Source organism: Phaenicophaeus curvirostris, chromosome Z (genome assembly GCF_032191515.1).
Source record: "Phaenicophaeus curvirostris isolate KB17595 chromosome Z, BPBGC_Pcur_1.0, whole genome shotgun sequence".
Classification (NCBI taxonomy): domain Eukaryota; kingdom Metazoa; phylum Chordata; class Aves; order Cuculiformes; family Cuculidae; genus Phaenicophaeus; species Phaenicophaeus curvirostris.
This window is the reverse complement of record NC_091431.1, coordinates 28,046,030-28,059,731: the sequence shown is the minus strand read 5'-3', so window position 1 is coordinate 28,059,731 and position 13,702 is coordinate 28,046,030. Positions and strand designations below refer to the sequence as shown.

Here is a 13,702-nt window from a genome sequence, read left to right as displayed (position 1 = left end):
CATTACAGATTTCTTCTTTCAAAGAAAACATTCCATCAGTTGAAATGCTCTAATTCATTTTAATAAATTTAATTGCGAATAAGCTGTAAAAAAAAACCAAAACAAAAACCTCTGAAAGGTTTGTTTTATACTTTAATATTAAAAGTGGCTATTGGGGAAAAAAAACAACCAAAAGCCAAAATAAAACCCAAGAGAAGAAAAGTAGAAGGAAACTATTTCCCTAGTTTCTACAAGTAACTTAGGAACATTTAAAATTAACAGTGTATAACACTGATCTTCATAGAATCATAGAATTGCTAGCTTGGAAAAGACCTTTGAGATCATCAAGTCCAACTGTACCTGTCCACTACAGAATCATGTTCTAAGCACTTCATCTACCCTTCTTTTAAATACCTCCAGGGATGGTGACTCAACCACCTCCCTAGGCAGCCTGTTCCAGTGCCCAGTGACCCTTTCTGTGAAAAATTTTATCTAAAGTCCAATTATCATAGAATCATAGAATCACCAGGCTGGAAGAGACCCACCAGATCATCGAGTCCAACCATTCCCATCAATCGCTAACCCATGTCCCTCAGTGCCTTGTCCACCTGCCCCTTAAGCACCGCAAGGGAAGGGGACTCAACCCCCTCCCTGGGCAGCCTCTGCCAGTGACCAATCACCCTTCCCGTGAATAAGTTTTTCCTAATGTCCAGCCTGAACCTCCTCTGGCACAACTTGAGGCCATTCCCTCTCATCCTCTCACCTGTCACTTGGGAGAAGAGACCAACACTCACCTTGTTACAACCTTCTTTCAGAGAGTTGTAGACAATGGTAAGGTCTCCCCTCAGCCTCCTTTTCTCTAGGCTAAACACCCCCAGTTCCCTCAGCCACTTCTCGTAAGACCTGTTCTCCAGCCCCTTCACCAGCTTCGTTGCTCTTCTCTGGACGCGCTTCAGGACCTCAATGTCTTCCTTGTAATGGAGGACCCAAAACTAAATACCTTAACCAAGTTACGACAGCCCCAGTGCTGATTAGAGGGGCAGACTCACTTCCATGGTCCTGCTGGCCACACCGTTTCTGATACAGGCCAAGATGCTATTAGCCTTCTTTGCCACTTGAGTGCACTGCTGGCTCATATTCAGATGGCTGTCAGCTAACAACCCCAGGTCCCTCTCTGCTGAACAGCTTTCCAGTCACTATTCCCCATGCCTGTAACGATGCATGAGGTTTTTGTGTCCCAGGTACAGGACTCTGCACTTGGCTTGCTAAACTTCGTACTGTTGGTCTCAGCCCATCGATCCAGCCTGTTCAGAGTCCTCTGTCGAGACTCCCTACTTTCAATAAGATTGACGCTTCCACCCAGCTTAGTGTCATCTGCAAACTTACTAAGGCTACATTCAATCCCTTCATCCAGATCATTGATAAAGATATTGAACAGAACTGTATCCTGGGAACAGCACTGAGCCCTGGGGAGCAGCACTTGTGACTGGCCTCCAACTAGATTTAACTCCATTTCTCACTACTCTTTGGGCCTGGCCATGCAGCCAAGTTTTTTACCCAGCAGAGGGTATGCTTTTCCAGGCCAGTGGCAGCCAATTTCTCAAACAAAATACTGTGAGAAATGATGTCAAAGACTTTATTAAAAGTACAGATACACCATATCCACAGCCTTTTTCTCATCCATTACAAGGGTCACATTGTCATAGAAGGTGATCACATTAGTTTGGCAGGATCTGCCTTTCATAAACCTATGTTGCCTGGGCTTGATCACCTGTTTGTCATGTATACACTGTGTGATAGCACTCAAGATTACCTGCTCCACGACCTTCCCCAGCACTGAGATCAGACTGACAGGCCTGTAGTACCCTGGATCCTCCTTCCAACCCTTCTTGTGAATAGATGTAACATCTGTCAGCCTTCAGTCAAGTGGAACTTACCCAGTCAGCCAGGACTGATGGTAGGTGATGGAAAGGGGTTTGGTGTGCACCTCCGCCAGCTCCCTTAATCCCCTTGGGTGGATCCATTCTGGCCTCACAGGCTTGTGAATATCTAATGGGTCAAGCAGGTCTCTAATCATTTCTTCTTGGATAAAGGGAGCTTCGTTCTGCTTTTCCTCCCTGTCTTCTGGCTCAGGATGCTGAGTACCCAGAAAACATCAGGGACAAAAAGGGCATCAAGTACCTGAGCCCCATACTCATTCTTTGTTCAGAGCCTTGCAAGCCCGACTAGACACCCACAAGTCTATGGGGCCGGATAGGATTCATCCAAGGGTATTGAAGGAGCTGGCGGATGTGCTGGCCAAACCCCTTTCCATCATCTTCCAATAGTCCTGGAAGACTGGGGAAGTTCCACTGGACTGGAGGCTGGCTGATGTTGTGCACATCTGCAAGAAGGGTTGCAGGGAGGATCCAGGGAACTAGAGGCCTGTCAGTCTGACCTCAGTGCCAGGGAAAGTCATGGAACAGGTAATCTTGAGTGCTATCATGAAGCACATGCAAGAGAACCGGGTGATCAGGCCCAGTCAACACAGGTTCACAAAAGGCAGGTCTTGCCAAACTAACCTGATCGCCTTCTATGACAAAGTGACTCAGCTGCTGGATGAGGGAAAGGCTGTGGATGTATCTTCCTGGGCTTCAGTAAAGCCTTTGGCACAGTTTCTCACAGCATTCTGCCTGAGAAACTGTCAGCCTCTGGCGTGGACAGGTGCACACTCTCCTGGGTGGATGGCCGGGCCCAGAGAGTGGTGGGAAATGTTGTGAAATCCAGCTGGAGGCCAGTTACAAGTGGGGTTCCCCAGGGCTCAGTGCTGGGTCCAGCCCTGTTCAATGTCTTTTATCAATGACCTGGAGGATCGGGAGGCTGTGCAGCGGGATCTGAACAGGCTGGACCGCTGGGCAGAGTCCAATGGCATGAGGTTTAACAAGGCCAGGTGCCGGGTCCTGCACATGGGGCACAACAACCCTATGCAGTGCTACAGACTAGGAGAAGTCTGGCTAGAAAGCTGCCTGGAGGAGAAGGATATGGGGGTGTTGATTGACAGCTGACTGAACATGAGCCAGCAGTGTGCCCAGGTGGCCAAGAAGGCCAATGGCATCTTGGCTTGTATCAGAAACGGTGTGACCAGCAGGTCCAGGGAGGTTATTCTCCCTCTGTACTCAGCACTGGTGAGACCGCTCCTTGAATACTGTGTTCAGTTCTGGGCCCCTCACCACAAGAAGGATGTTGAGGCTCTGGAGCGAGTCCAGAGAAGAGAAATGAAGCTGGTGAAGGGGCTGGAGGACAAGCCTTATGAGGAACGACTGACATAGCTGGGGTTGTTTAGCCTGGAGAAAAGGAGGCTGAGGGGAGACCTCATTGCTCTCTACAACTACCTGAAAGGAGGTTGTAGAGAGGAAGGTGATGGCCTCTTCTCCCAGGTGACAGGGGGCAGGACAAGAGCCTCAAGCCCCACCAGGGGAGGTTTAGGCTGGACATTAGGAAAAAATTCTTCACTGAAAGGGTCATTGGGCACTGGAACAGGCTGCCCAGGGAGGTGGTTGAGTCACCTTCCCTGGAGGTGTTTAAGGCACGTGTGGACGAGGTGCTGAGAGGCAAGGTTTAGTGTTTGATAGGAATGGTTGGACTCGATGATCCGGTGGGTCTCTTCTAACCTGTTTATTCTCTGATTCTATGATTCTATGATTTGTTAATATTGTTCTGCTAGTGTCCAGTAAAGGCTGAACATTCTCCTTTGCCTTCCTTTTCTTGTTAATATATTTGTAGAAACATTTTTTATTATCTTCAACAGAATTGGCCAACTTAAGTTCTAGTTGGGCTTAGCTCTTCTTATTTTCTCTCTGCATGATCTCACTTCATCCTTGTAGTCCTCCTGAGATGCTTGCCCTTTCTTCCAAAGCTCATATACTTTCTTCTTTTTTCTGACATTCATCAAAAGCTCTCTGCTCAGCCAAACCTGTGGACAACTCATTTTCTGGTGCACAAGGATGGCCTGCTCTTTCACTGTCAGGATTTCCTTCTTAGAGAGCTTCCAGCCTTCTTCATCTCCTTTGCCCTTTAGCACTGCCTCCCAAAGAACTTTATCAACCAACCTTTTGAACAGTCCAAAGTCTGCCCTCCGGAAGTCCAAGGTGGCAGTTCTGCTGACTCCTCCCCAGTGCTTCTGCTAGAACTGAGAATTCTATCATCTAGTGTATCGCTATGCCCCAGACATCCTCCAACCATCACAACTCCCACAAGGCCTTCTCTGTTCACAAACAGCAGGTCCAGCAGGGCACCTTCCCTAGTCATTCCACTCACCAGTTGTGTCAGGAAGTTTTATTCCATGCACTCCAGAAACCTCCTTGACCATTTCCTTTCTGCTGTATTATACTTCCAGTAGACATCACATAAGTCAAGACAAGGGCTAGTGATTGTGAGACTTCTCCCAGTTGCTTGTAGAATATCTCATCAGACTGTTCTTCTTGGCTGTGTGGTTTATAGCAGACTCCCAACACGGTATCTGACTTATTAGGTGTTCCACTGATATTTACCCATAAACAATCAACCCTACCACTGCTACCATTGAGCTCAAGGCAATGAAAACACCCTCTAACATAGAGGGCCACCCCACTGCTTCCTCTTCCTTGCCATCTGTTTAGTGAGGTCAGACTTCATCATGCATGTCAGTCAAATTGACAGTCTATTACACTGTTTACTGTGAATGATGGTATCAGATCTCAGTAGATCTTGATTATTCTGTAGGAAAACATATTTATATTTGCAGGTCATGTATGTCTATATATTTGAAAATATAATATCACTTTATTTGTTGTTGGCATTTGTAAGCCATAGAGTAATTAACAGACTTGTCAGTGGAAAGGAGTATTTGAACTTAAATTAAGTGATAGTGATAGTTTTTAATGGCAGAAACATCCCTTCATAAAGATTTGGACATGACGTATGAAGACAAACTAGAGTAATAGTAAATTGAAGTCTAGTACAGGATTTCAGATAGGGCTTTAGTACTCGGATCAGTTTAACTTAAAACTTTCACTGATAATCTGAAGGTATCCAACATATTGGTTATACATCCATCATAAAAGTATTTTGTAAAATTTCTAATATGTGCTTGCATAACTCTTAGTTCTGTGATCTATTCATGTACAAGAATTGCATTTTATGTCATTAATGCAGGACATCTTAAATTGCATCAAAAACTGACTCGATAATCACAAAATATGTAGCTGTAAATAAATATCAATAAATTGAGCTTTGATTAGAAGTATGACTCAGAGACAGTTAATACACCCAGTCCTCTTTTGTCAATGACATACACATGGAACCAAATGACACAATAATATGTAAATAATAATAATAAAAAAAGAGAGGTAACTAGTTACTAAAGGATGGTCTGAATTGTCTGTTTATATATTGACAGTACAAGACATCATGTTTCTTATTGCAATTAATGTATACTGGATAGTATGGATGTGTATATTTGGGATCTACGAAATCAGGTTATGTCCATTAAAGGGGAAGGTATCCGAGGATCTACTGGCCTAAGAAATGCTTGAGGTCACTATGGAAAACTTCAAAATGGGATTTGTGTAATGCCATGATTAAAGTTTTGACGAAAACAGTATATGACAATAATTGAAAAAGGAGATAATGAAGTTGGAATCAGTTTGTTTTCAGCACACAGCACTGACCTCTGCTACTGATTTCTGTAATGGTAGCTTCCCTTCAAAGTAAGCCTGCAAAGTGATGCAGGAGCTGGGAGCTAAGGCTCACAGAATAACACGAAAGGAATTTGTCTTACTAGAGAAATGAGAGGTGACTTGATCACCATCTGTACAAACTTACATTTGAAATAATATAGCTGACAGTGTGGACAGGAGACTTTTCCTTTGTATGATGACAAGATAGCAAGATCCACAGGCTTACAACTGAAGCTAAATTTAAGTTCTTCTCATTGAAGTCTTATCTCTGAAAAAACGGATTTTCCCCTCAGAATAGTGATATTTAAATTTATAAAATTTTAAAGAAAAAGAAAAATTTACAGCATTGTCAACTGAAATTAGATTTTCTCTATGTGTATTTGAATTATGTGCTTTCTGTTCTGTTTCTGGGACAATTCTCATAGTCTGTAAGTGGAATCCATTTTGTATTGATCTTGTTTTTCCTGAAATTAATATATGTGTGTACTTTCTTGTTTCCTCTTTTCTTATAGCGCCATAACGAGGACTTTATATGTACTCCCCTCAGCATTCTCAGACCTCTTGAGTTTACTTGCTTGTGCTAGATGCTTTCAAGAGGAGCAAAGCTAGCCCTGTGTAGTCAGGGGCCAGAATACTAAATAACTAGTTCCTCTCCTGTATTTGACTAAAGAATCAATGGAAGTCACTAGTGTTGTGTCTACTATTGGAACTTTCCTCTTGGTTTTCACCTTTTGTCCAAAGGAATTGGTCCTAATTATATCCCTGTGATAAGTGCCGGAAGGGTTTTAATGTCCCTTTCTTTGAACCCTCAGCTGTGGAAATAGCAGGCAAATGCTTTGTAGTTGAAAAGATAACAAGAACTGTTAAAGTCTCCTAAAACCACTGCAAGTTATATTGTTAGGGATGCTTTAAGAATTATCTCAGTTTAACTGATATGCAATGACTGATAATGTTTGTCTCAAATATAACGTAATGCAGTATGACCTACCTGTGTTGATCTCTTAATAAATAACTGTATTTCCAGACTTGTGTACAGGAAGTTACTTTTGAACTCTTGCACTTCTCTTACAAAGAAGTATTTTTCTCTGACAATATAGTGATAGTAACAAAAGTAAATATTGATAAAAGTCATAAAATTGTGAGACACTTGCAGCTTAGATATTCCTACCTATGATCATTTTCCCTTAAACAGAATTCCCTCACCTTCCCCCAACCCTGTTTAACAGCAAGTAGAGTTTTGTCCTGCAAGCATGTTATGTTTTCACATATAATAGGATCTATAGATAAGAAAGATTACAAGCCAGTAAGTGGCTTGTAATTTAGTTTTACATATATATATATGTATGTATGTATATAAAACATTATGTATAAGCATAGAATTATGAATAATATTGTATTTGTTGCCATAAAACTTGTCTAGGAATTAGTGGCAGAGCATGACTGTCAGACTGGAGCAGAAAGTAAAGTCGAGGGTATTAAGTGTTGCCGCATTCTGTCTGTGGGTGGAATCTTGCAGACTTAGATTCTACCCATTTACAAATGTCTCCTTAGAGAGACTCTGTAAAATGACAAACATTCAGAAAAAGACAATTCATAAAGTTTTCATTCTAAGATGAATCTTACAAATGTAATTGCCTTTCTGAAAAAAGCCATATTAAAAAAGATATATTTTTTCTAAAATATTTGTGAGTTTTTCTTTGTATTTATATTATTGATAAGTGGGTAGTATTTTTCTGGTCTTGGAGAACTTTTTATTCGTGATTTGTTTAAGATTGCTTATCGCAATATCATAAAAATGTCCCTTTCAGTGGCAGTTGATGGGATTTACTTGCATGGACTTATGTGGAGTAGTTGTTTTGGTTTGTTGTCTTTTTTTTTTTTTTTGGTTTTCAGGCACTGGATTATGGTTTTTATTTTTCACTGAAACACTTTGATATAATTTTGCCTTCAATAAAAAGGAAGCATACTTTTCTAACTTTAAGTACGGGAAATTTGTTTTGTGTTCTTGTGAAATGTAATCTGATGGGAAGTCTCTACTGTTGAACTAAATTTGATTTAATAAAATCAAAGTTAAAGTCATCATTGGAACCAACAAACAAACAATCCCTTCCCTATTCTGTGTGAATTCTATCTGCATCTGCTAGTTTAGGAGAAAGAGCTTCACTTGCATGAGAAAGATGAACATTAACAAACTTCTTACAGGCTCTGACAGTTACTATTTCTTCTATTCTGTTTCATTAAGACTGTGTTTCTAGTTGTCCCTTGATGGTCTTCTTGTCTGAGGATTAGGGATGTAGTTTTTCCTGACTGAGGAGAGATTGATAAACTTTCTTTGATTTGGTTTTTTTGTTATTGTTGCGTTTTGTTTTCATTTGGCTTACTGTAACAGCTGTTTCTCTTCAATGTTAAAATGTTTATTACTGTGCTCATTAGGCACTCAGTGTTTTCTGTGAGTCCTTGATAAAGGTGAAGAACTGAATGATGTTTTAGGGAAGTCAGTCTTTCTAATCTTTTTTTCTCTGCTACTGATGTCCTGCTTTACAAGGAGTTTAGTAGTTTATTATGAAATTGCTAGTTCTTGTTTGCTGAGAAAGTGTTGAACTTGTAAACTAAGTTTACTAATTTTACTAAATTTTAAACTACAATTTAAAGAAGTAGGTGTGTGCAACAATATAATATCTGGATTCTATTTCATTGAAAATTTAAATAAGGGAAAATTTAATATATGAATTGGTATGTGCTCTTCTGTTGGGATATTTTTGTTTAGATTAAAATGTGTCTTAAGTAAAGTTAATATCTCAGTGTAATACGTATCCATTTTAGATATTTTTGAATAGAATCCTTACTGCATTGTCATCTTGTAGTAACTAGGCACTGGACTCTGATGTTTGCTCATTCAGAGTAAATTTGCAAGCATATTGAAATATATGAAAATATATGAATCTACATTATGGACTAAGCTGAAACATTAGATGACAAACATCAGCCTGTCACATTCAGACTCACATCATTGACGTATATCATTAATGTTGCAAAAGAAAAAAAGATTGTGCTCGTGAATGTCATTGTGTTTTTTTCACTGCACAAAAATATACACTTAGGCACCTTGAAGAAATAAATCTTAGGTTGTCAAAATATTCTACTATTTTTATTATTATGTTTATTTTAACAAGCTACTGCTTTGGTCAAAACCACAAAATTTACTTGATCAACCATTGTGCTGTAAACATAACTGTGATAAATGCTTTACTACATGATATCCTATTTTAACTGAATCTGTTGTAGAACTCATAGCATAATCTATGTAAATTATGATGCTGTTGTATGAATAATATCCTGATTTATTCTGATATGCATAATGAAATAGTATTTGAATCTGGAAGAGGAATTATAGGAATTCTTTGTACATGCAGAACTTACAGTTTTAGTCCTATGAAATGCCTCAGTTGATGTATAAATTTGATTGAATTTGCACTGGAAATTTAAAAGCATGCTTTATATAATTTGAATAACTTTTTTCATTTGGTGATGAAACAGGTAATATATTTTTTTATACACCCTCCCCCATCTGCGTATTCTTGTTTGTTTTTTCTTGTTATCTGTTGCATTTCAGCTTTTCACTTCTTATTCACAGAGTAATGCCTTTTTATCCTATTGAATACTACTCATTTCAGACATTGTTTTTTAAATAGCAAATATTACAGACCATGTCTGCATACTGCACTAGCCAAACCTAGCATTTCAGAATTATTCCTCCTATTTCTTACTGTACAGCTGCTTAGAATGGCTGTATGTCTGAGCTTGATTTTGTTTGCTGAAATGTCTCTACATCAGCTTAATACAATTAAATACATATTCTTTCCTTCATACAATTTAATACATAAGATTCATAATGATACGATATTTGATACTATATCCTTAACTACTGTTTAAAAAATAAAAGAATATTTATCACAAAAATCTAATAAGGTCTATAAGATGAATAGCTTTTAACAACAATTCTTTTAATATTCCTATTACAGTAAATTACTGAAGTATTTATTTAGCCTGGAGAAGTTGTGTGAAATACCCTTAGAAAGCCCTAGATCACCTTCAGCATTGAGAACTGCTCTGTTTATATAGGAAAGGTGTCCAAGAGAAAGGAAGAGCATGTGAGAAAACACTGAATTCAAAGTGTTTCTTGTGTAGTATGTCTCTCACTGTGAAAAACATATTTTCCCTACAGAATTGTCATGCTCTATACATTATGCTTTCATTTGCTTTTATTTAATTTGAGAAACAAGTTAATACTGACCATCTGTTCCCTGCCAATTTCCACAAAGAAGAATTTAAGTCTCAAATACTTACTAAATTTGGAGTTATACTGCACATTGGAAGCTGCAATAACAATATCTTTTTAAGCAACATATGCTAAAAAATAAATTGATATGAAATTCTTTTCATGAAACAAATAATTGCAAGTGTTGAAAAATATATAAAGAATTATTCAGAGTAGGTGTATTTGTTATACTTTGCTCATTTCTCTTTGATCATTTTTGTGTAAAGGCAGAAATGTCTTGCATTGTTCAATTTTTGAGAACATCTTGCATATATGCAACTGTTTATGTAACTATCTATTGTAAATTAAAATTGACATAAGTGATTATATGTTATGAATTATTATGGGGTAAAAACTATACAGGTGCTCAAAGCAATATATGGCTTTCACAGAAATACGTGCCACCTAGGCAGAATAATGCAGTGCCATTTATTCCTTTCTAGTTTGTATATTAGGAAGAAAAGAGGTAAAAACCATGGTCAGCAGAAGGAAATAATGCAAAGACACCTGTTACATCAGTCCAGTGGAAATGTGGGTTTTTTCCTTACAAATTAAGAATTTGTGGACACTTAGACAGATCTAGCAGTGTCGTGAAATTATGTATCTGTTGTTGTGCATTTGGTAGTGCTTGCAAGAATTAATCATGTGGTCTTGTTCCAGTGGTCCATTACATAACACATTCCACTCGTCAGCTAGAAAAGCAAGGTTGAAAGTATGAGACGTGAAAGTGATGAGCATGTCTCATCACCTGGAGTACTCAGAACAAGAAAGTAATAGACCTACCGGAGTGGGTCTAGAGGAGGGCCACAGAAATTATTACAGGGATGGAGCATCTCTTCTATGAAGACAGGCTGGAAGAGTTGGGATTGTTCAGCCTGGAGAGAGAAATCTCCAGAGAAACCTTATTGCTGCCTTTTAGTTCTTAAAGGGGTAATCTGCATCTGGTTTCACTACATCAACAGCTATAGTAGCATTCTGTGTGAAACACAGTTCCATTCTCTTTCTGGTGTAGCTGATGACTCAGCTCTTTTTATTTTCTGTGCTGTAAAGAAAACCTTTGCTGATGACATCCTTTTCTAAGACTTACCAGTGTGATGCATTTGCTTATATGATTAAAGTTTGTTTCCCTTCATTTTTTTTCTTCTTCTGTGCTTTTCAGTTGGACAATTTATCCAAAGTAGCACAGCCTCTTTCACCATTATAAAACTAACCATAAATAATGAAGTGAAAAATGAGCTTGTGGTTAGACAATGAAGAGTAGTTATAGGATTTTACAATTTTTTTTTTGTAGAAGGCTAGAGGAAGAAATAAACTTATGAAAGAAAATAATAATTCTATTTGTTCCTTTCACATCAATGAGATACTGTGAATTTGGTGGTCTTATGAAAAGCAAGTGATACGTTCTCCTTTGTAGTGACTGGATATTACTTATGGGATTTGAGAGAACTTATAATTGTAGCTGTCATAGTCAGTATCCAGCGTTCAATTTCGGAAAATCTTTGCTTAGAGAACCAGATAAACTAACTTTAAACAAAACCAAATAATTTTTGGAGGTGATAAATATATCCTTGTTGTGTTCATAGAAAAGTCTTGCTGCTAATAAAATTATCCATAATAATTCAGCAGAAATGCCTAATTATCCATGAATCAGGAAAGATTTTGTATTAATTAATATTCATTATTTTGATAGCAGAAACCTGGTAGACAAGCAGACGGGTTAGAAAAAGAATGACTCACCCATGACATGTCACTTACCAATTGCATCTGGAGAATGTGTTTGTCCTAAAAGAAGCATTTCATAAAGATTCATATTTTACATAATTTCCTGTCATTTTCTAAATAACAGATGCCAGCACAGTATATCTTGGAAAAGACCTCCTTACATTTCTTCTAGTGTTTTAAAATCAGTCTTCTTTCTGCTAAAACTAGAACTGTTGTTGATTCTCGATGTGTATTTTTCAAGTTTAAATGGAGAATGAGCACATGCCCTGTATAGCAATTGAGCTGGAGAGGCATTTAACTTCCAAAGTGTTGATTATCATTTGCTTGCTTATGCAACGTTGACTGTGAGCTACAGTTAAGTCTTCTTTTTCTGAAACTCTCAGATTTTATTCTGTATGATGTTAGGACTTATATGCTAAGAACTGTGCTATAATGATTTTGTGCTGCATCTTTATCTAACACACATACCACTGGCAAAGCAAAAGATTGTGTTCGTGGCCATTCTTACAGTGCTTAAAAGAGATTATTTTTTATTTAATTTGATTAATATTTTTTTAAGAAATGGCTGTATTTTATATGATCGCATATTAAATGTGGTTGCACAGACCTGTGCTGGCAGCAGGTCTAAAGAAAATGAAGGGTATGTGCTGAGGTTGTTGGTCCATGCTACAAGGAAGACTAGAAGGCATCCATTGCTCTCCATGTAAATGATAGTGAATGAGCTGTGAACCATTTATCAGTATGATCTCAGAAATTAGATTGGAAGTGGGCATGTACAGCCAGTTGAAAAACATAATAAATTATACCTTGGCAGTCTCATAAAGTACTGGGTAAAAAAAAAGGGGGGAGGAAGTGCTGCCTCAGTACTGATATGTTTTCATATAATACAACAAGAGGAAATATTTAGAGATATGCTGTTCACAGATACAGGACTGATTCAGATATTTTTCTACTGTTCTCTTTGATTATAGCTACAGTAAGCGGTGTTCATTGTATTAACCCGAACATGATATTTTTCACTGACAGATAATTGTGATGATCAGTTGGTGTCTGCTTTGCCTCAGTCATCATTCAGCAGTTCATCAGAGCTGTCTAGCAGCCACAGCCCTGAATTTGCAAGGCTTAATCGAAGAGAAGGTGAGTGCATATTATGTGTTGATTGATGTTATTTTTTTACAAGCTTTTTTAAGCATTTTATTACCTGTGCTTAATGTTGAAATGATACATGGTGAGGAAATTCTGGGTTATTTGGTCTGGAGAGAGTTATGTTTGTTTTCTTAAGGAGAAAGGGAAATTAAAACAGTTTCAAAGAAGTCACTTTGCCATGTCCACCAAGTTTTTCCTAGTAAAATTATACATTCAGACACTTGTGAACATTTTAGTAATTTTTTGTGTAAAGGATTCATCCTGACTGTAATGCAAATCTTCATTTCATTTTCCAGCATAAAATGTAGACAGCTTTGGGCATATATCTGTGCCTACTCCTAAAGCAAAATGTATATTAATACAATTTCTTAGCAAGACAACAATAACACAAATAATCTTTTTCTCTTAGAAGACAAAAGCAGATTCCTTTTGGAAACACAGGACCAGATACTAATGAAATATTTTTCAAAATCTGTTTTCTCTTTTTCCTGGCAATTTAAAATTTTCATTATTGTAATTTATTGTCTTCACTGAGCCTAATATTTTATTATGCTTATTCCGTGACACTGTGGCAAGCTACATAACTGGCATATTTTCCGAATTTTTACTACAGTGCAGGAAACTTGCCTGTTAGGTTATTATTTATGTTATATCTCTGTATTAGTCTTCTGAAAGCTTTTTATAATTTCTTAATTTCTTTGGTATATTTGTTAAATATATAATGTCAGTATTTTTGGTCAGTTATGGGATACTTTTATTCAATGCAATTAAACTCAAACAGCATTGTTATTTTTATCTTTTCTGACTTGTGGCTAAAAGGTATGGGACACCCATTTTAGCT

The 13,702-nt window shown here is 37.9% G+C and overlaps 1 protein-coding gene across 1 annotated transcript in view; it reads left to right on the top strand.

Annotated features, from left to right (window-relative positions):
- The window catches only part of CNTNAP4 (contactin associated protein family member 4), a 240,164-nt gene that overhangs the window by 35,623 nt on the left and 190,839 nt on the right, over positions 1-13,702 (top strand). Inside the window, exon 2 of the mRNA XM_069879913.1 lies at positions 12,742-12,852. Coding sequence (XP_069736014.1) covers positions 12,742-12,852 — 111 coding nt within the window. The remainder of the gene's footprint in view (positions 1-12,741; positions 12,853-13,702) is intronic.